General features: G+C 50.6%; 2 protein-coding genes across 3 annotated transcripts in view; one reads left to right on the forward strand and one right to left on the reverse strand.

Annotated features, from left to right (window-relative positions):
* LOC117886991 (zinc finger protein 445-like) overlaps positions 1–23,366 on the forward strand; it is a 731,357-nt gene that overhangs the window by 443,399 nt on the left and 264,592 nt on the right. The window lies entirely within an intron of this gene.
* LOC117886944 (zinc finger protein RFP-like) overlaps positions 4,345–23,366 on the reverse strand; it is a 90,109-nt gene continuing 71,087 nt past the window's right edge. For both annotated transcript variants that reach the window (XM_034789115.1, XM_034789116.1), the window contains exons 2-7: positions 21,958–22,053; positions 18,544–18,774; positions 16,997–17,019; positions 16,319–16,434; positions 11,700–11,750; positions 4,345–5,865 (exon numbers count right to left, since the gene is read on the reverse strand). In XM_034789115.1, coding sequence (XP_034645006.1) covers positions 5,339–5,865; positions 11,700–11,750; positions 16,319–16,434; positions 16,997–17,019; positions 18,544–18,774; positions 21,958–22,053 — 1,044 coding nt within the window. In that variant the 3' untranslated portion in view covers positions 4,345–5,338. The remainder of the gene's footprint in view (positions 5,866–11,699; positions 11,751–16,318; positions 16,435–16,996; positions 17,020–18,543; positions 18,775–21,957; positions 22,054–23,366) is intronic.

Here is a 23,366-nt window from a genome sequence, read left to right on the forward strand (position 1 = left end):
GGGCCGCGGTCGGGGGGCTGGGAGCCGGGCCGGGGTCGGGGAGCTGGGCCCGCGGGGCTGGGAGCCGGGCCGGGGTCGGGGAGCCGGGCCCGCGGGGCTGGGAGCCGGGCCGGGGTCGGGGAGCCGGGAGCTGGGCCCGCGGGGCTGGGAGCCGGGCCGGGGTCGGGGAGCTGGGCCCGCGGGGCTGGGAGCCGGGCCGGGGTCGGGGAGCCGGGCCCGCGGGGCTGGGAGCCGGGCCGGGGTCGGGGAGCCGGGAGCTGGGCCCGCGGGGCTGGGAGCCGGGCCGGGGTCGGGGAGCTGGGCCCGCGGGGCTGGGAACCGGGGGTGGTCGGCCAGGGCCCGAGCCGACCCAGGCTGGAGCTGCCGGGGGCCAGCCTGGGCCGCGCCTCCTCCCCCCCGCCCCCCTTACCTGCTTCAGGCTTCAAGCAGGGGAGGGGGCGGAGACTTTGGGAGGGGGCGGAGTTGGGGCGTGGGCGTGGGCGGGGCTGGGGGCGGGGCCGGGGCCCCCGGGAGTGTCCTCCATTAGGAGGCACAAAATATGGTAACCCTATTACAGACAGGTCCGAATATTTATACCCTAACAACACTCCGCCGACTTAATGCGCTTAGTGTGGACATACGCAATCGACTGTATAAAATCAGTTTCTAAAAATCAACTTCTATAAAATCGCCCTGAATGCCTCCATGCATTAAGCCAGGAGTCTCAAACTCAAATTACCACATGAGGACCAGTACATTGGCCCAAGGGCCGCATTACTGACGCCTCCCCCCTGCCGCCCTCGGCCCCGCCCCCACTTCACCCCTTCCATGAGGCCCCACCCCTGCCCTGCCTTTTCCCATCCCTTCCCTGCCCCCATTCCAACCCCCTCCCTGAAATCCCCACCCCAACTCTGCCCCCTCCCTGCCCCCAGGGGGTGCAGGATGGGTGTGGGGTGTGGCAGGGGCTCAGGGCAGGGAGTTGGGGTGTGGGGTGCAGGAGGGGTGAGGGGTGCGGCAGGGGGCTCAGGGCCGTGGGTTGGGGTGCAGGAGGGTGCAGGGTGCGGCAGGGGGTTCAGGGCAGGGGGTTGGGGTGCAGGGTGCGGCAGGCAGCTCAGGGAAGGGGGTTGGGGTGCAGGAGGGGTGTGAGGTGCGGCAGGCAGCTCAGGGCAGAGGGTTGGGGTTCAGGAGGGGTATGGGGTGCAGCAGGGGGCTCAGGGCAGGGGTTCGGGGACAGGCTCTGGCCCGGCGCGCACCGGGGCAGGGCAGGCTCCCTGCCTGCCTGTCTGCCCTGCCTACCCCACCCCCATGCCGCTCCAGGATGTGTGTATTGCTGTTGCTTCAGGCACCGCCCCCAGCATCTCCCATTGGTCAGGAATGGGGAACTGCAGCCAATGGGAGCTGCTGGAGGCGGTGCCTGAAGCAACATCAACACACACACCAATGTGCCCCCCCTTCCCCATGTTCCAGCTGCTTCCTGGCGCAGGGGCAGGGCAGGCAGGCAGGGAAGGGTGGGGGGCCGCGAGGAGCTCACGGGCCACAGAAAATAACCCCCTGCATTAAGCTGTGCCCTATCAGTGCAGGAGGACTGCATGAGCTTGGAAAACATGTCATCGCGAGTGCGTTTTTTTCGCCTTCTAATCTGCGATAACCTCAGGGATGGTGATGATAGGGGGAGCTCTACAATTCTGGGGGGACTGCATGGTCACCTGTGCTGCTGAGTTTGCCACGCTGATCAAACAGGAAATGAAATTCAAAAGTTCCCGGGGCTTTTCCTGTGTACCTGGCTAGTGCATCGGAGTTCAAAGTGCTGTCCAGAGTGGTCACAATGGAGCACTTTGGGATAGCTCCCAGAGGCAAATTCCATCGATTTGCGTCCACACTACCCCAAATTTGACCCAGCAAGGTCAAATTTAGCGCTACTCCCCTCGTTGGGAGGAGTACAGAAGTAGATTTTAAGAGCCCTTTAGGTCGACGGAACGGAGTTGGTTGTGTGGATACAGTCATTTTTAAATTGACCTAACATGGCTAAATTCAACCTAACCCCGTAGTGTAGACCAGGGTTCAGCCTGGTTCCTGGGGTGTAGGTGACTCCATTACACACCAAAGTAACCAGCAAAGTCTCCACTGATCACACCCCTCTGTGTGAGGCTCAGCAGAAAGGCCATGGACTCAATGGATCATGCAGACAAGAGCTCCTCTCTCCCCTTTAGAGAGAGATTCATCCCAGCTCAGGGCAGAGGACCAATGGCCCAGGACAGTGTGTGTGAGGAGATCTGGTACTGGGACCCCTGCATTGTACAGGGTAAGGGGCTACAGAGAGTCTCCCAGCCCCCTTGTTTATCCCAGCTGCAGGAGGGGGCATCTTGGGACAGACTGAGGGGGCCTGGGACAAGCAGCCGCCTGGGCCCAGAACAGGAAATTAACCATGGTGGGAAAAGAACAGTGACTGGATCTCCGCTGGGGATGCGGCTGGTTATAAGGATGACTCTGGATGGTGGGATACAATGTTGTAACATGATGTAATTTCCCTTCCTCGCTCCTCTGAATCAAGGCCACATCAAGATCATCCAAAATTCGTCTTGCCAAGCACAACCCTGCAGTGTCCTCCTTTCTGATGTACCTCACAGCGCCCTCCCCTCACTTCCCAACAGGGGGCGATTGTGAATGTGGAACCCCCGCTGGAGCCCCGCACAAGACAAACTTATTTCTTGACCTCCACACAAGTCAAAGGAGGTTGGCCCTGCCTTGGAAGAGCCCAGCTAGCTTACAGATGGGGAAACTGAGGTACAGAGTCTGTGTCATGCCCCGAGCCTGCCCATTCTCATCAGACACCCCAGTATCACTTGCTTCTGTTGTCAGCACTGTGTGTCTGCGCCATGCACAGAGTGTTCCTGCTTCCACCCGTCCTGGCACCGCGTGTATCTGCCGTGCACTAGGCATGACTATTTGCAGCTGCCCCCGCCCCAGTCAGTGCTACGTGTGTGTCATGCCCCAACTCTGCACGTTCTCAGCGCTGAGTGTCTACCATGTCCCAAGTCGGCCGGCTGTCAGCTCTCCCAGCCCGCTTGCAGTGCTGTGTGCCTGGGACATGCACAGAGCCGACCTCTTCTCAGCTACCTCCCCTTCCCCCAATCTCAGGGCTGTGCTTGTTCCATGCACTGAACTTGCCTGGTCTCAGCTGTCAAGCCAGTCCCAGGGCTGGGTGTCTAGGCCATGCTTCAAGCCTGAATCAACTGCACCTTTGTTTCAGTGTTGTGCAGCTGGGCCAGGCACCAAGCCTGAACCCCTGGCCTGTGCGGCTAGTTGTGCTGGTAGGTTCATTTCCAAAGGCGGAGGGGTTCAGTGATTGAGGTGTGGGTCTGCTGTATTAGACAGAGACCTGCCATTAAGGTGTACATTTCTAATGCGTGCAGCCCGCGGGCCGCGTGTTTGAGACCCCTGCAGTAGAGCAATTTGCCAAGGGGTCACTGACAAGTTTTAAATCAAGATTTGGAAAAAATAAATCAAAATGATGCTCTAGGAATTATTTGGGGTAAGTTCAGTGACCCGTGTGACACAGGAGACTAGAAGATCACAGTGACCCTTCTGGCCTTGGAATCTACGAATTATCTTCCGCTTTGTCTGAGTTCACCTTCTGCATCCTCTTATCACATCTGCAAAAAGGGGGTAGTGATGACGGGTACCTCCCCAAGGGCGCGATGCCTCAGCCAATACAAACTGCTGAGAAGCCGCAGCAGAAAAGATTGAGTTCTTCTGCCTTCCAGCCTGTAGGCTACAGGGTGTGCTGGGAATCTCCCTCAACCAGCCATGAACAAGATTGTGCTGGTATTTCATACCTAGCCCACAGCGTTTTAATAATAGCTCATGTTGGGAGGCGCTGTTGACCAAATGACTCCAGCTTTGTACCCCGACCCTACCCTATGCCCTCAGGTGGCGTATCAGGTTTCTAGCCAATCAGACTGTGAATGTGAATTTAAAGAAAAAGGAGTAATTTGGTTTGGGAAAGAAATGCTGCTGCAAAACAATGGTGCGGCTAAGTGCCACCCCGTAATATCGCTGCAGTTGATAATGTGAGTTGGCTACTTTATTGCCAGTTTCCTTCTGTTCCTTGCCAGCTGGAAGTTGCTAACAGATTTCTTTCACAATGACGATGTTGTTGCTTCTTTTCTTGCCCGGGAAAGCATTGCTTGATTTTTTTATTTTATTTATTCATTCCTCAAGCTTTGCTTTTAGAGCTTACGCTTAAAGATACCCAGCGGCTTTTCTTCAAGCCCCTTCAAGGCATTTGCTTGTGGGTCTGTCTAGCCTTTCAGGGCAGAGCCGTACAGATCTAATACCCTTGGGACAAAGTCCAAGACCAGAAGCTAGAAATAAACTTTATTCTGTGAATTTACTCATTTGAACCTACAGCATCCAAATAACCAAACAGAGCAAAATAGGAGCATTGAGTTAGGGAACTGGAGGGAGAGGGAAACACCACTATATTTTTTATATTCATAAGTAAAGAGCAGAGGACTTTGATGGATGACCCTAAGTGAGTCACAAGTTAGGCCAGGTCTACACTATAAACTTCCATTAGTAGAACTATATTGCTCAGGGCTGTGAAAAATCCACACCCCTCAGTGAACGCAGTCGTACCAACTGAACTCCCGGTGTAGACAGCGGTACGTTGACGGGAGAGCTCCTCCCCTGGACATAGCTATCGCCTCTCACAGAGGTGGATTAACTACACTGATGGGAGAAGCTCTCCTGTCGGCGTAGGAGCGTCTTTACTTAAGCATTACAGCGGCGCAACAGCGGCGGTGCAGTATTTTAAGTGTAGACCTGCCCTAAGACAAGCAGGCTCTGCTGTGACCCTGGGAGTGGCTCCTGGTGTCTGCTGGTTGGCCAGTTCGTGTGTGTCTGGAGGATCCCAGAGTTACAGAGATAAGCATGTAAGAGGGCCAAGAAACTCCATTCACCAGCATAATGCTGAGCAAGTCACTCTTGTTCTCCCTCACCATTTTATTGAGAGTCTCACAACACTCGGTGTTTTTCTTACAGTCCCAGCTGCTGGAGTAGATAGATTGCAAGGGAGCTCAGATTGTATTACAGATACATTTCCAGCCTTCATGTTTGTGTAGAAAAGCTTGAAGACTGGAAACAAGTACATCCAGAAAGCTCAGAAACCAGAAGGCAGAGAAAAATAACTTAATATTAAAAAAGATTAAGACAAACATGATTTTGGGGAGCCAGACACATCATTTTCATATGCTTAAGGCTGGCAATGCATGATAGCCATAATTTATATATTTCCCACATCTTTGCTCTACTTTAGGTATCTCATATTGAGAGTGATACTCACTCCTCTGCCATGGTTTTAATCAGATAGATCATCGGGATAAACAAAGAATTGATTCCGATATTTGACACGCCGGCTCCCAAAGAAGGGGATGATCTTCCCAGTGAAAGAAGATGTGAAAGTAAAGATTGGCTCTGTGCCAGAAGATGTAATATCATAAAATGTAACTTTCTCCCCTTCATAATCCATGTAAACTCCAATGTTACTGGGGCTACGACGTAGGCCCAGAGCAGTCTTAGGGGAGGTGAGGGCCCAGTACTCATTCCCTGTACTCTGCAAAGCCCAGATCCCCTCCTCTGGTGTACAGCTTATCGCTCCCTCGTGTATCACAGACGCTTTGGCAATGCCCAAAACCCAAAGATGTTTGTTCCCCACCTCTGCTTGCCAGTAACATCTCCCTGAGGTGAAGCCCAGCACACAGGCAGCAGGGTAAAACCTGCTCTGTGGCAAGAAATATCTTGTGTCTTGGTATTTCTGTATCACACGCTCATCTGTGGACACGATGGAACAAGGATTTGCCAGGTCTGGATCAGGAGTGGCCTGCACTGCAAGAGGAGAAAGAGAGACAGAAGGAGAGTGTTAAGATCTGTCCACACTGCAGAGTTAACCCAGGCGCTTACTCAGCTGCTAACCCTGATGCCCTTCCTGTCCAGATGCATAAACACCTCATCTGAGTTCAGGGGTGCTCTACACCCAGCACAGGCACCGACTCCATGGGTGCTCCAGGGCAGAAGCACCCACAGAAAAAAAATAGTGGTGCTTGGCACCCACCGACAGGTCCTACCGATTAGCTCCTCCCCCACTCCCCACAGCACCCCCCACGCACTGACGGGCCCTGCCAATCAGCTCCTCCCCCTCCTTCCCAGCGCCTTCTTCCTGCCACGGATCCGTTGTTCAGAGGTGGGTAGGAGGTTCTGAGGGGTAGGGGAAGCTGTGGGGGTAGGAAGAGGTGGGGGGGAGGGGTGGGGGCTTGGGTCAGGGACTGGGGCAGAGTGAGGTCAAGCAACCCACTGGAAACTGGGGAAGTTGGCACCTCTGTGCAGGCTAAACCACTCCAGTGCTGAGAGTCAGAGAGTCTGAGGCCAGAAGGGAACCAGGTCATCTAATCTGACCCCCGTATATCACAGGCCACCAACCCCACCCAGCACCCACCTACCCCAACAACCAACATTAGCCCAAAGCAGGACAGCCTACAGCAGACTGGACTATTTATGTGCCACAGGCAGAGAAGAGGAGGCACCGAGGTACCAGTGCCTGAGGCCCCACAATGCAGGGAAATGATTCAGTGAGATACCCCCAAACAATCCTGGTACGTCACCCGCATCCATGTGCTGCAGAGGAAGGTGAAAACCCTCCTCCCCTCACTGCCAGCCTGACCAGAGGCAAAATAGCCCTCCAGTGCCTTCCCACAATTCCTCTGTGAAAGACAGACCAGGTACCCCACGAATCACTGGGAAAGAAACACAGAATAGCTCAGCTCACGGCGGCACCACCAGCCATGGGACGTGCTCCCAGACGTCCTGGAGACTCAGCAGCACGAGTGAGGACACAGTAAGTGAGGTCAGGCTCAGCAGCATGGCTCCTTGCGCCTAGGGTTACCAGCCATCCGGGTTTCCCCAGACATGTCCGGCTTTTTCAGCCTTAAATGGCCGTCCGGGGGGGATTTCTAATGAAGTAGAAATGTCCGGGATTTCCCCCTTCCCCTCCTGCGGAGTGCGGCGCGGCTGATTGGACGCCTGGCCTGATTGAAAGCCGCTCGCAGCCACTAGGGCCTCTAGCAGCCAGAGTCCCTCCCCCTTCCCCGCTCCCTCCTCCCCCACAGAGCAGCATGGAAGTGTTTGAGTCCACGTGGAACCTGCATTTCTCCCTCTGCCGGGTGAGCGGGGGGGTGTGTGTGTGTGTGTGTGTGTGTGTGTGTAGAGGCTGCAGGGCCAGTGGGGAGCAGGGGGCACAGAGGCTGCAGGGGCGGGGGGGTGTAGAGGCTGCAGGGCCAGTGGGGAGCAGGGGGCACAGAGCCTGCAGGGGTGGGGGGTGCAGAGGCTGCAGGGCGAGTGGGGAGCAGGGGGCACAGAGGCTGCAGGGGCAGGGTGGTGCAGAGGCTGCAGGGTGAGGAGGAGCAGGACAGGCAAGGGCATAGGGGCTGCGGGGCGAGCAGGGAAGCACTTAGCAACCCCCAACCAAGATCACAGCGGGAGGGAAGAGGGGGAATGCGGGGTGCTCAGAGGAGGGGGCAGAGTTGGGGCAGGGACTTTGGGGAAGGGGTTGGAATGGGGGCGGAGAAGGAGTGGGGTTGGGGCAGGGGCGGGGGCGGGGAAGGGGCGGAGTTGGGGCAGAGCCGGGGGCAGGACCGGGGCCCCATGGAGTGTCCTCTTTTTTAAATGTTTGAATATGGTAACCCTACTTGCGCCCAGCCCAGGCTAACCCGGGTGCCGATCCCCAGGGTTCACTCTACAGTGCAGACAGACCCTTCCAGGCAGAGCTCAGCCCTGGGGGAGGCTAGGACCATTTCTTACACTCCCCAGCAGGGCCGGCTCTAGAATTTTTGCCGCCCAAAGCAAAAACAATTTTGGCCACCCCCCCGGTTCTTTAATTACCCCACCCCCGGCCCCGCCTCAACACCGCCCCTTCCCCAAATCCCCAGCCCTGCCTCCTCCCCCCCAGGCTCTCAAGCCTAGGAGGGAGAGAGGGTGGGGGAGAAGCGGCGCCCGCGCCGCGGCCACTCGGAGTCTCCCCCCCCACAGGTTTGAGAGCCTGGGAGGGAGGGGGAGACTCCGAGTGGCCGCGGCGCGAGCACCGCTTCTCCCCTCTCCCTCCCAGGCTCCCAAGCCTGGGAGGGAGGGCAAGTAGCGGCGCGCAACTCAGCTGTTTCGCGCGCCGTGGCAGCAGTAGCGGAAGTGAGCTAGGGCGGCCGGGGCACATTTTTAGGGGCGGCATTCTGGCACCAGCCATGCCGCCCCAAGCACCAGCTTGTTTTGCTGGTGCATAGAGCCGGCCCTACTCCCCAGTAGCCCCGGGCGGGCTGGGGTGGGCCCTGAGTGTCAGTCCTGGGGAGCTGCCTGTTGGCTAAAGCTGAACAGAAAATTCCCTGTCGTTCCCACCAGGCATCTAGGAGGTATTGTTGCGGGGAGGGGGTGACAAACCGGGATTTTTTGGGGAATTTTTTTATGAAGCCAATGTGCCTCAGTTTCCCTATATGCCGTGTTGTTACCCAATAGGTGAAAAGGGAGTGTTTGCTCTCAGGGCAGGCTAAGCTGCCCATGTCGCTGTCTGGGGCCTGAGGTCCTCAGAAGACAATGGCAAGTCCAATTGCCTGGACATAGAAACAGCAACCAGCACCCCGGAGAGCTACGGACTTCCCCACCTCTGCGACTGAGCTGCATCACCCCAGCTCGGGAACAAAGGACTAGAGGTGGGGGAGGGGTGAAGCGGAAGTTACGTGTTGGCTGCAGGAAGCAGTGGGGAGCAGAGGAGCTGACTTCCTGGGTGCTGCTTGACCCCCGCTCCGCCCCAGGTCCCACCCTCACTCCACCCCTTCGACCACGTATCCATCCTATCCCGCCTCTTCTTGCCCCTGCTCCTCTGCCCACCACTGAACAGTTGATCGCAGTAAGTAGGAGGTGCTGGGAGGGAGGGGAATGAACTGATTGGCCAGGCCGCCGGCGGGTGGGACGAGAGGAGAGGGAGGTTCTGATCCATGGGGCTGCCGAGGGGTGCTGAGCACCCACTATTTTTTTCCCATAGGTGCTCTAGCCCCGGAGCACCTACAGAATTGGTTATATTGGGGGCACACCTGGGAGTCTGAGAAAGCAGATCAGATGGAGAGGGAGACAGAGCTTGAACAATGGACTATGCTGTAACTTTCATTTCTCTGTGCTAACCAAGGTCTCCCTGTGCTGTGGTGCAGAGCAGTGGACTAAAACCCAGTTGCTTGACAGTGACAGCGGTGGCTGAGTGTCGCTGCAGGTGCTTGCAGAGGTGTGTTGCTCCCTAAGATCATAGAAGTCTCCCTCAGGGGTCTGTCTCAGTTGGACACACTGCACACAGTTCATGTTGTGAGGCAGGAGGGCTGAAGGCCCAGAGGTCCAGCCTGAGGAGTTGGTGAAGCCGCGTGGCTTACTCTGCAGGAAGAGTGGGCTGACGTTGGGGGTCTGGCCCATTGAAGGGGCTCCTCCCACAGACTGTTCCAAAGCTGGGGCCGTAGCACCAATCCTGGGGATCCGTGGCAGAGGGGATCTCAGTCTCCTCCCCCGATCCCTCTCCCTTGCTGGGGGTGCTCCACATCCAGCAATAGAACAGAGCAGGGGAGGCAGCAGACACCAGGAAGAGGACGTTAACAGGGACACCAGCTAATGCATTTGAAAAGTACTAAATTGTGTCTGCGCTAGTCACACTTAATGTGGTAGCTAGTCTGGTGAGGACCAGGAGTGGGGGTCCAGCCTGCCTCCCGACACCCCTGTTGATTTCAGAGGAGCTATTAAGACTCCTGGAGATTCTCTAACACACCAAAAAGGGACTCCAGGCCCCAGAGTGTTTCCTCCTTCCCCAGTCCAGAGAGCAGATGATCACTGCATGTGGCTGGGGTTTTATATGTGCATGGTGGATTATTCTTACAATATTGATTTGGGGATTTGTTGCAGAGGGAAGCAGATATGGGATCTCTATGGAGGAAGGCAGTAGACCGGCTTCTGGTCAGTGGATGGGAAGAGGAGGTCGCAATTTCGGTCCTTTCTCCATTCATCCAGTAAAAAGCCTTCCCTTGCCAGACCATGGCTCTCTAGAGAATCTAGTTATACATGTATCTAACTGAGCTCCTTACTCCCTGCTGTTAAATTGCATTCAATTGCATACATCTGAGAAGAGACAGTAGCCTGGCTTCTCTGGTTCACAACAGCTCCACGGAGCAGAGTGAAGAGAACATTAGGTAGCTAGTGGGTCAGACCAATGGTCCATCTAGGCCAATAGAGTGGTCAATGCCAGGTGTCCCAGAGGGAATGAACAGAACAGGTATTCATCAAGTGATCCATCCCCTGTCGCCCATTCCCAGTGTCTGGCAAACAGAGGCTAGAGACACCATCCCTGCCCATCCTGGCTAACAGCCATTCATGGATCTATCCTCCATGAATTTATCTAGTTCTTTTTTGAAGTTTGTTAGTCTTGGCCTTCACAACATCCTCTGGCAAGGAGAGCCACAGGTTGATTGTGCGTTGTGTGAAGAAATACTTCCTTTTGTTTGTTTTAAACCTGCTGCCTATTAATTTCATTAGGTGACCCCTAGTTCTTATGTTATGAGAAGAAGTAAATAGCACTTCCTTATTTACTTTTTCCACACCCATCATGATTTTATAGACCTCTATCATATCTCCCCTTAGTCATCTCTTTTCTAAGCTGAAAAGTCCCAATCTCATTTATCTCTCCTCATATGGCAGCTGTTCCATACCCCTAGTTGTTTGTTGCCCTTTTCTGTACCTTTTCTAATTCCAATATATCTCTTTTGAGATGGGAAGACCACATCTGCATGCAGTATTCAAGATGTAGTTGTACCATGGATTTATAGAGAGGCAATATGATATTTTCTGTCTTATTATCTATCCCTTTCTTAATGATTCCCAACATTCTGTTTGCTTTTTTGACTGCCGCTGCAGTCCTGATTCTCTGCCTGGTTCAGTACTGGCCTTAGCATGGTCTCCTCCCCAAGGGATCTTCCACCAGCTGGGGATGGATGGAGCCCAGCACACGAGTCCATACTCCTGACACTAGGGGAGGAGGGAAGTATAGCATAGGAGCTGGTGGGAGATGCTTCCTTAACTCGTTATTTCCCAGTTTTCAGAGCTTGAAATATGGGTTCCCTTCATGTTCTGGAAGCGTACAAGGCACTGATGGACAACCTGCACTCTGTGTTAATGACGTTTTCCAGCAGTGAAGCTTGTCTTTCATACAAAAAATAAAAATAGAGCAAATTTCTAGTCCTTATAATTACTGAGAGAAGCAGCGAAATGTGACCTGAGTGTGCCCTAAAAACTGATTTTTGGACCTAAAAAATGTACCCTACTTTCCAATTGTAAATAGTATGTGCACGTTCATACCTCACAAAATGGGAATGGGCGACAGGATGGATCACTGGATGATCACGTGTTCTGTTCATTCCCTCTGGGGCACCTGGCATTGGCCACTGTTGGAAGACAGGATACTGGGCTAGATGGACCATTGGTTTGATTCAGTCTGGCCGTTCTTATGATATAATGATTCCTTCTAACCTTGGAATCCATGACTCTGTATTGGTGGAAACCTCTTGTTTGAATTCAGAAGCTTCTTCTAAAAAATTAATCCTGAGATTTTAATTAAATAATTGTTGTACGAAAATATCCTCATGAAAACTTACCCTCTTTCTCTGCCTTTGAGATCAGAAAGCGCAGTTGATAGGGCAGGGTCTCTAGAGAAAGAAAAGATCAGAGGAGAGGTGATTTCCCCCTTTCTTGTAGGAAAATAGCCTCATGAAAACAGGACTTGATTCACAAAGAAACTTAGGCAAGGTGATGCTTAGCATCACAACAGCCAATGTTTAGACACCTAGAAAGATCTCATGGTTAAGACAAAAGACCACCTTGGCTTAACCACGAGATCTTGCATGATCTAAAAAATAAAAAGGAGTCATATAAAAAATGGAAGCTAGGACAAATTACAAAGGATGAATATAGGCAAACAACACAGGAATGCAGGGGCAAGATTAGAAAGGCAAAGGCACAAAATGAGCTCAAACTAGCTATAGGAATAAAGGGAAACAAGAAGACTTTTTATCAATACATTAGAATCAAGCAGAAGACCAAGGACAGTGTCAGTAAGGAGGAAGAAACAGTAACAGGAAACTTGGAAATGGTAGAGATGCTTTATGTCTTCTTTGTTTCAGTCTTCACCGAGAAGTCTGAAGGAATGCCTAACATAGTGAATGCTAATGGGAAGGGGGTAGGTTTAGCAGATAAAATAAAAAAGAACAAGTTAAAAATCACTTAGAAAAGTTAAATGCCTGCAAGTCACCAGGGCCTGATGAAATGCATCCTAGAATACTCAAGGAGCTAATAGAGGAGGTATCTGAGCCTCTAGCTATTATCTTTGGAAAATCATGGGAGACAGGAGAGCTTCCAGAAGACTGGAAAAGGGCAAATATAGTGCCCCTCTATAAAAAGGGAAATAAAAACATCCCAGGAAACTACAGACCCGTTAGTTTAACTTCTGTGCCAGGGAAGATAATGGAGCAAGTAATTAAGGAAATCATCTGCAAACACTTGGAAGATGGTAAGGTGATAGGGAATAGCCAGCATGGATTTGTAAAGAACAAATCATGTCCAACCAATCTGATAGCTTTCTTTGATAGGATAACGAGTCTTGTAGATAAGGGAGAAGTGGTGGCTGTGGTATACCTAGACTTTGGTAAGGCATTTGATACGGTCTCGCATGATATTCTTATCGATAAACTAGGCAAATACAACTTAGATGGGGCTACTATAAGGAGGGTGCATAACTGGCTGGATAACTGTACTCAGAGAGTAGTTATAAATGGTTCCCAATCCTGCTGGAAAGGCATAACAAGTGGGGTTCTGCGGGGGTCTGTTTTGGGACCGGCTCTGTTCAATATCTTCATTAACGATTTAGATATTGGCATAGAAAGTACGCTTATTAAGTTTGCAGATGATACCAAACTGGGAGGGATTGCAACTGCTTTGGAGGACAGGGTCATAATTCAAATGATCTGGACAAATTGGAGAAATGGTGTGAGGTAAACAGGACGAAGTTTAACAAAGACAAATGCAAAGTGCTCCACTTAGGAAGGACAATCAGTTTCACACATACAGAATGGGAAGAGAATGTCTAGGAAGGAGTACGGCAGAAAGGGATCTAGCGGTTATAGTTGACCACAAGCTAAATATGAGTCAACAGTGTGATGCTGTTGCAAAAAAAGCAAACATGATTCTGGGATGTATTAACAGGTATGTTGTGAGCAAGATACGAGAAGTCATTCTTCCACTCTACTCTGCGCTGGTTAGGCCTCAGCTGGAGTATTGTGTCCAATTCTGGGCACCGCATTTCAAGAAAGATGTGGAGAAATTGGAGAGGGTCCAGAGAAGAGAAACAAGAATGATTAACGGTCTAGAGAACATGACCTATGAAGGAAGGCTGAAAGAATTGGGTTTGTTTAGTTTGGAAAAGAGAAGACTGAGAGGGGACATGATAGCAGTTTTCAGGCATCTAAAAGGGTGTCATAAGGAGGAGGGAGAAAACTTGTTCACCTTAGCCTCTAAGGATAGAACAAGAAGCAATGGGCATAAACTGCAGCAAGAGAGGTTTAGATTGGATATTAGGAAAAAGTTCCTAACTGTCAGGGTGGTTAAACACTGGAATAAATTGCATAGGGAGGTTGTGGAATCTCCATCTCTGGAGACATTTAAGAGTAGGTTAGATAAATGTCTATCAGGAATGGTCTAGACCAGGGGTCGGCAACCTTTCAGAAGGGGTGTGCCAAGTCTTCATTTATTCACTCTAATTTAACAGTTCGCGTGCCAGTCATACATTTTAATGTTTTTAGAAGGTCTCTTTCTATAACACTATAATATATAACTAAACTATTGTTGTATGTAAAGTAAATAAGGTTTTTAAAATGTTTAAGAAGCTTCATTTAAAATTAAATTAAAATACAGAGCCGCCGGACCGGTGGCCAGGTCTCGGGCAGTGTGAGTGCCACTGAAAATCAGCTTGCGTGCTGCCTTTGGCACGCATGCCATAGGTTGCCTACCCCGGTCTAGACAGTATTTCGTCCTGCCATGAGGGCAGGGGACTGGACTCGATGACCTCTCAAGGTCCCTTCCAGTCCTAGAATCTATGAATTGATAAAGTCACTGTGATTCACGAAGCAGGAGTCAGGCACCCAGGCAATCTGTACCATGAACAGGGAGAGAGATGCGCCTTGGAATGAGATTCATAAAAGCCAGCATGCTAGGCAACTCCCTGCTTACACCAGCCAGTGGGAAAGGCCAAGGTATGGGGGTGTGCCAAGCCCCGGTGCTCTCAGGGAGTACCAGCGACTGAATCTGGGCAGCACTGTAGGTGCCTCCCTCGGTGTGGGATTCTCAGCTGCGAGCCCTCTCTTGGTGTCCGGCAACTGTGCCATTTTTTTGCAAGATGCCTCGGGGGAGGAAACCCACCTTGCTCATAACTTTTACCCCAGTGGTTGGAGCACTCAGCTGGCCTTTGGGAGACCCCTGGTTCAAGTTAACCCTGTGCCACAGAGGGAGCAGGGATCTGAAATGGGATCTACCACCTCTCAAGGAGTGCCCTAACCTTTGGGCTGTAGGATTTTCTGATGCGGGGTGCCCACATGCCCTCCTGTGGGAGAGGTTCCACTGGGGATAATCAATAATTCATTGGGCCGGAGGCAGAGAGAAATCACGAGAACGTCTCTGTAGCCAGGTGGTTAGAGCACACCCTTGGGAGGTGGGAGACCCAGAAGCCTGTCCCTCTGCTCAATTATTTATACACCATGGATCAGATTTGAAAGAGGAAACAGAGAGGCCTATATCAGACCCCTGCTGGAATCCCTTCTTCTCCTGTGGGAGACAAGGGATTTGAACTGGTGGTCTCCCATATCCCAGGTCAATACCCTAATCACAGAGCTATGATGTATATTATAAGGGAGCATCAATGTCCCTCGGGCCTGGTTCTTTTGGGTAAGTGTTTGCCTATACGGCCTGAGCCAGTAAGTATTCTCAGAGCAGGCATCTCAGATTGGGCCCTGTAGGCGAGTTAGGAGGAGGAACGCCTTTCTTTCCCCTGTTCGTGTATCTCTCTGGGGCCTAGGTGTCTGGACAGCGAGACTGGAACTGCAGGGCGCATGCACAGAGGCAGAAACATAAGTGCCTAGGGAACATTTACCACAAAAACAGAGGTGATGAGTGATTTTAGGCACCTACAAGGTTTGGTTGCAGCTGAGCGGGGGGCTTTGTGAATCCCAGTGGGATCTGATTCTGGGATTCAGGTGCCTAAAATGGCAGGTAGCCCCAAGTCCTTTTGTGAATCTAGCCCTCACCCTTTCTCTCTGCCTTTGGGCTCAGAGGTCAGTTCAGAGGGCCGGGTCTCTAGAGAAAGGAAGGATTGGAAGAGGTGATTTCATGTTGTCTTGACTCTGGTGACATTCCTACCATTAATTAATGTAACTGTGCTTGAAAGACAAGCTTTGGAGCTTACTCAGAGCTCTTCTTCAGGTCTGTGTAGCTCAAAAGTTTGTCTGTCACCAACAGGAGTTGCTTCAATAAAAGCTGTTACCTCCCCGGCCTTGTCTAATATTCTGGGACCGACATGGCTACAGCAGCACTGCATGGAACCGTGCTGTAATTCTGAGACGGCCCAAAGGAAAAGACCATAGATGAGAGGCAGATTGGAATGGGGAGACCTTTCCAGCGAGACAAAACTAAAGTGAAATCATCGTCCAAAATATAATATCTCGCACCTCTCCATCTCCCACCTGCCTCCAAGGATCTCAAAGCACTGGGCGGCATTCACTAATTACCACAACAAGGTAGGCTGGCCATTATTTCCTCCTTTTTAAAGATGGAGGAACTTGAGATACAGACTCTGGGATTTTCAAAAGGGCTGAGGCCATGTGGTGGCCAACTCCCATTGACGGTCAGAGAGATGGGTGCCTAAATCCCTTAGGTCCCTTGGAAAATCCCAGCCAGGGAGGTTAAATTCAAGATTTTCTATAACATCTGGTGATTGTGTGTCTCTGAAATTCTGAGTGGCCAATTTTAACACCCAGGGTTGGGTCTGAGACAATCCAAGTGGAGGCCTGGTGAACTGGCATCAGCCCTGAGCCCTCCCCATCCCACCCACAAAGACGTCTAGCTGGGACGAGCTGAGAACTAATAGGCCAGAATCCATCTCCTTCCACAGTCAGAGGCACATCTCGATGTACCATCACTGTAGCATGAGCCCAGATAACTGTTCAGTTACCTTTGAATTTCTTCAGAGCCTCCTGCAGACAAACATTTCTTTGAGAAGAGACGCCGACTCTCTCTCTCAGGTCCTCTGGCACGGCCACTGGTTTCTCAAACTTCACCTTCTCACACCTAGAGGGGAAAAAACCAAACATTCTCTAAAACTTTTCTTTCTTTTGTGAGAATGAGCTACCAGAGGCTGCTCTCTTGTGGGTTCGTTGTGAGCCTCTAACTCCCACTGGTGAGTCAACTGCCCTCCTCTCTGGAGTATTTAAATGCCTAGATCCTCAAATGGGAGTTGGAGAGTAAGGGGTCCACAAGCTGTCCGTCAGAGAGAAGGGCATAATCTCGTGGGAAAGGATGCTCCAGTGGTTAAGGGGTTGTTGTAGGAGTCTGCAAACCTACGTTCCACTCCCTGCTCTGCCACAGCCTCCCTGCGTGACCTTGGGCAAGTCACTTAAGGCCTGATTTTTAAAGGTGACTCCTGGGATTTCAAAAGCACCTAACCAAGCTAGGCTCCCAACTGCCAATGATTGCAATGGGAGGTGCCTAACTCGCCTAGCTGCTTTGGAAAATTCCACCAAGTGCCTAGCTACATGTCAGGTGTCTAAATACCCTGCAAAATCTGACCCCGGGAGTCCAATCCCCTTCCAACATCATGACACGTAAGGGGGGGTGGGAAGGAGCTACGTACCTGCTCCAGGTGCTTCTGATGTCCTAGAAGAGAGAGAGGAAAGAAGAAAAAGAAGAGCTCAGTTCCACGAACCACAAGCTGGCGATTGGTCCTGCTCTGGAGAGGACTCACTTTGCCATCCCTAGTCGAGCTCTAGATGCAGTTCTCTGTAGTTGCACCTTTAAAATTCCATTTACAGACTTTGATGGATGAAATTCCCTAAGCATGTACCATGATTGTGGGTTTTCTCCTTCTAAATTCTATTTTGCCTGTGCCAAGGGCACTTGCTCAAACAGACTGATCAGACACATGAATCCCTGACTTCCACATGCAACTGCTGTGTCCAGAGCATTTGCCTTTCTCCATGTGTGCAATTCTAGAAACTGGATTCATTCCCATTTCTTAACAGGCTCTGCAAAGAGCTTTGCTTTCTTAATCTCCTACTTCCTAGAAACTGGACTTGTGCCTTTTATTGCTTCCATATTATTAGGGCCCTTCATTTTCAGTTTTTATTTTAGTGAAACACTGAAATTCCCATGAAAAATTACCACCACAACAAAAACAGCTGAAAATCAGTGCAAACAACTCTCTGGGTAAATATTGGGGTTTGTTTTGGTAGATGAAAAGACACGAAATTCAGTAGATTAATGCTTTGAATTCCGTTCATCACTGTGGTTTGCTGCAGAACTAAAACAGAGCTCAAAACACAGTGCCCCTCTGAGTTTAAGAAAACAATAGATCTCTAATCCCCAAATTAAAAGTTTTATTTGAACAAACAGTTTACTGGTGTAGACTTAGAACTATTATCCTATAAACATTCACATTTAATAATTGAGTGTATGCGCTGCAAATGGTGTGGCCCAACTTCATCCTTTGATCCTGTTTTTCTTTCTTTAACCCTTTCGAATACTTCCTTGTGTTCTGAAACTTATTCTGATACAGATTATCATTTTCTTCCCATTTTAGTGTGTCAAATCTTTAACCCATTGTCTGCTAACAGTTTGAAATGTGTACATGGTGGGTATGAGATTGATCAGTACGTTCAGATGCACACGCACTTCAGACCTTGTGTGCGTGCCTGTTGGTTAGTATGTGTATCTTCTAGAACAATATGTTCTTACTTCAGGAGGCAGCTTTGCATATACACACAGATAATGTATTATCGGAATACAGAGATCTCATGCAATGGATTGTATTTTCCTAATAAAACAAGTTTTTTATATATTTCAATGATACAAAAGTAGGATGAAAATCAGAAAAAAAAAAGAATACTTTTTGTGAAACCCAGGAATTTTTTGGTAAAAACTGGATTAAACTGAAAACGAAGGGGCTCATATATGGTGTCTCAGGCATTGTTGAAACGTCTGCCTTTAAAACGACAAGACTGTTTCCACATCGCAAATATTAGAAATGTCAAAAATTTTGTTTTCCCTCGTTTTGCTAAAGGACACCCTGACAGTCTCCATTGTGGAGGGGGAGCTCTCAAAGAAGTTAGTAAACTCCAAAGTTAATCACTCAGAATCTCTCCCTTCCCTGGGCAGGGATCTGGGTGTCTCTAATTGTCTCACCTGCAGGAATTGGCTTGTTGGCTGCTGATACTTCTCTTCTATCTCACTGATCAAGTCACTGAGATGGGAAATCTCCTCAGACAGTTTGGTGACATTTTCATCCTGTATCTTCACAATTTCCTTGTCCAACTCTTCCAGCTGGGCCAGCAGGAGTCGCTCTTGTTCCTCCAGGAACTGCCGCAATTGCTCAAATTCAGACACAATCTTCTGCCTCTCAGCTACTATCTTTCCCTGTAATGAAGAGAAACAGGAAAAGGACACGTCAGGGACTAGGGTTGCCAGATGTCCAGTTTTCAACCAGAAAGTCCAGTCAAAAAGGGAACCTGGCAGTGTCCAGTCACTGCTGCCTGGACACTAGAAGTCTGATTACCCAGAGTAACTGGCTTCCAACACCAGGTGGTGGGAAGAGCAGCAGCTGCTGCTGGGAGCCTGGAGGAGCACTCAGGGATGGCTCTGGGGCGGGGGAGAGAAGTACAGGCAGCTCCCCCGTCCTGCTCCAATCACCCATCAACCCCCGGAGCGTGGCTTTCCCTCCCCCGCCCTTCCCCAGTCACCTCCACACCCCTAGAGCCCTGCTCAGCTGGCAGGGGGAGGGAGGTGGAGAGAGCAGCAAGCGACAGTGAGAGGGGAAAGAGGAGTGGGGGGCGAGGCCTCGAGGGAAAGAGGCGGAGCATGGGACAGGGCAGGTTCCAGCGCTCAGCATCCAGTTTTCACAAATGAGAAAGTTGGACAGCCTATCAGGGGCATGGGGCGAGTCTGGGAACAGTTCTTCGAGCCCTCTTTTCATTTCACCCTACTACGAACATACGGAATAGATTTCAGGAGAACATGCCTGATATTCATTCAGGCCAGGTGAGAGACTAACATGTTCCAAAGTGCCTTGGTGACTTAGGAGTCCAATTCCCATTTTCAAAGTTACTTTTTGATGCTTAGGCGCCTAAGTTTCTTTGAAAGTGACTTTTGAAAATAGAACTTAGGGTAAATTTTCAGAAACAGCAAAATCATGTAGTAGCTGAAACCCATTAAAAAATGAATAAGGAGCTGCTTTTAAAAGATATTTATATGTCTAAAGAGGCATATAAGCCCTGAGAGGGATTTTCAGTATCACTTAGGTGCCTAAGTCTCCTAGACTACAGAGGATATTAGGTGCTACTTAGTTGCTTTTGGAAATCTCACTAGGCCTCTGTGCATTTTAAGCCCCTAAATACCTTTGAGAATCTGGCCCTTAACCACTTGTAACATTGTAAACCTTAGGGTCCAAAATCACTGAGGCACTTTTGAAAATGTCACCCAATATCTCGAAAATGATGAGTCTTCAGGTCTGAGTGGCTTAGTATATTTTGCTGATCATCTAGACATAGGCGGCGAGTTATATTCTTTTGTGGTGCCCAGGCTCCAGGAATATTCAGGGCTAGGGGCCCTGCTCCACCAATATTTGGAGCTGGGTCTCTCCCCCGGCCCTGCCTAGAGCGGTTCCCAGCCCCCGCCTGCCACCCCTTCGCCCGCGCGTCTCCCCCACTCCTCCGCCGCGTCCCTGCCTGAAAGAAAGTGGTGCGCGCCTCTCCTGTGCCTGCTTGTGCTGCCGGAATAGCACATTCCTACGCAGAGCGGTATCCTACACTACACCAGCTCCTGGCATCAACTGCTCTCTGCTGCCCCAGGGTCCTAGTGCCCCCCCACCGCTAATGGCAAGGCAGGCTGCCCTTACCCTGCCCTTCCGCCCTAGCCCTGAGCCTCTCCAATGCCCCAAACCCCCCAGCCCCAGCCAGAGCCTCATCCCCCCTCACCCATATCCTCTGCCCCAGCCCTGAGCCCCCTCCCACACCCCAAACCCCTCATCCTCAGCCCCACAGCCCTTACCCTGCACCCTCTCCTATCCCCAAACTCCCTCCCAGAGCGTGCACCCCCTCCCACTTCCCACACACCCCCTCCTGCCTCCAAACTCCCTGCCAGAGCCTGCACCCCTCACACCCTCCTACGCCCCCACCCCCAGCCCGGAGCCTGCACCCAAACTCCATCCCAGAGCCTGCACTCCAGACCCCTTCCCCCACCCAAATTCCCTCCCAGAGCCTTAGGCAGGTCGGGGGCGGAGTTTGGGGGGGGGAAGAGCTGTGGGGGGCGGGTTCTAGGCAGCACCAAAATTTCTACAAACCTACCACCCATGCATTTAGATTCTTCCAATAGCAGAAAGGTTGGAGGGGTGGGGTCTGACTCCATATCAGGAACACATTGGCAGAGAGTTGTGGAGAAGACTGAAGGAAAGTTCTGCTGGTTATCCACACAAAACGCCAGGTACAACATATACTGTGCAAAATGCTTTTTCTCCAGCTCTTACATGTTTCATCTGGCATTGTGTTAATTACATTGTCCCAGAGGAAACCAGTCGTTTCTGGTGGTTATAGATGGAGATTCAGGGTTGGATTTCAGAGATACAAAACAGCCACTGGGTACCTAAGTCCTATTGACTATCAAAGTGAATTAGGCACCTAATCACCATACGTGCCTTTAAAAAAAAATCTCCCCTGAAATCAGTGTTTGTAGCTGGATTTGGACCCACTGATGTGTGGGGAATAAGATCAGTGCTTTGAATTGAAACTGGAAGCAAATGGAGGAATCAGCCCAGAGGGATGATAAACAAAGACAAACATCTCACCCTGTAAGGGTGTGTCTACAAGAGGCAAAGCACTTGAGTTTATCTAATACATTATAGCTAATCCTCATCTAAACTCAACCTTGCTCCTAGTTAGCACATTTTATCTCCGTTTAACTTGACAAGGTGAACCCTACACACCACACTAGGGTCAAATTAAATTAGGTTTACAGTGTTTGCATGTCAGGGGTTTACACCAGTATAAAGACATTACATTACAAAGTGATTTGAGGTACATCCGTACTACACAAATGTTATGGTGGTGTGTAGAGGACGTACACTATGTGTCCCTGCTAACATGGGCATAAATAGCAGTGTAGATGGTGAGGCATGGTTTAAGCAAGTAGAGTCACGATATGCCTGAACCCTCTGAGTATAAACCCTACGGACATGGCTCTATACGGCCCCAAGCAGGGCCTCCCCCATCTACAGTGTTAAAAATAGCAGTGTAGTGTCCCGCTGCCTTCCCACCGCAGGTAAAGGCTCCCGAAGTGGGGAAAGGCTCCAGCAGCTCTGCTGCCTTCCCCTACTGGAGCCTTTCATTCACACGTGTAGCTACACACCACAGCGTGGACACAGCCTGCTTTTCACTGTGCCGTGTAGCTACACATGCCCTGCAGGTCGCCCCCAGAGCTGTGCAGTGTAGATGTCGCCAGAGCTAAATCAGGCAGTGCTGTGTATAGACCAGGGCTGACACTCTCCCAGCACAGAGAGAGACCAACTCTGACTGATGTAACTGCTGGACCATAACAATGGACACCTACCAGATATTCCTGGCTTTGCTTCTCTCCATCCTGTTTCCACTCCAGAAGTTCTTCTCTCTCTTGCTTCAGGGTGTTCAGTCGGGTTTGAATTTGTTCCTGAGGCAAGAAAAACAATGTTTGGGAGGGTCAGGTGGCTGAGGAGTCTGTCCTCACAGATACATTTATATACATTGCATGTGCCTCTCAGGCTGTCCCACTGACAGTGGTCATGACAATGTCACAATTGTCTCTTGAGAGGTGGGAGATTCCAGTTCAAATCCCTTCCCCCTCATCAGGCAGAGGGAGAACTTGAACCAGGGTCTCCCGCATACCAGGTGAGTGCCCTTCCCCCAGGCTAACCATGATGAAGAAGGTCTGCTGCCTCCTCACTGGCCATTTTATGTGGATTGACACAAGTGCGAAACTCCATCTTGCACGAAACAGCTTAGATGCCTAAGCCCCCTTACTCCAGGAGAGGGGTTCCTAGGTGTGGATCACAGAGACAGGCCCATTCCGACACCAAACTCTGAGTGGTGGGACTTAGGACACACCCCTCTCAGCAGCATCTCCCATTGTAATCCTGTCAATTACAGGCTAGTAAGCCTAAGAGCTTGTTGATAAGTACAGCGCTGCAGCTGTACCGATATATCTGCACCGCTGCAGCGCAAACGGTGGAGACGCTCTATGCCGATGGGAGAGAGCTCTCCCGTCAGCATAATAAACCCACCTCCACGAGCGGCAGAAGCTTAGGGTGGCGGAAGAAGTTCTCCTGCTGACATAGCACTGTGCACATGAATGCTTATGTTACTCAGGGAGGTGAAATATTCACAGCCCTGAATGACCGTAAGTTTTGGCGACATAGGCTGTATTGCAGACAAAGCCCAATTTCAGTACCAGGTAAACTGGCTGAAACTACAGTAAAGAACAAAATTGTCAGACACAGATTAATATGATTTGTTAGGAGAAGAATCAACACAACTCTTGTAAAGGGCAATCATACCTCACCAATCTATTAGAATTCTGAGGGTGTCAACAAGGATGATCCACTGGATATAGTGTACTTAGACTTTCAGAAAGCCTTTGACAAGGTCCCACACTAAAGTCTCTTAAGGAAACTAAACAGTCATGGGATAAGCGATAACCTTATCTCATGGATCAGTAACCGGTTAAAATATAGGAAATAAAGGATAGGAATAAATGGTCAGTTTTCACAATGGAGAGAGATCTCTACTGGGACCAGTGCTGTTTAACATATCCCTAAATGATCAGGAATAGGGGGTAAACAGTGAGGTGGCAAAGTCTGCAGATGACACAGAATTACTCAAGGTAGCTGAGTCAAAGCAGACTATGAAAAGTTACAAAGGGATCTCACAAAAATGGGTGACTGGGCAACAAAATGGCAGCTAAATTTCACTGTTGATAAATGCAAA

Source organism: Trachemys scripta, chromosome 14 (genome assembly GCF_013100865.1).
Source record: "Trachemys scripta elegans isolate TJP31775 chromosome 14, CAS_Tse_1.0, whole genome shotgun sequence".
Classification (NCBI taxonomy): Eukaryota; Metazoa; Chordata; order Testudines; family Emydidae; genus Trachemys; species Trachemys scripta.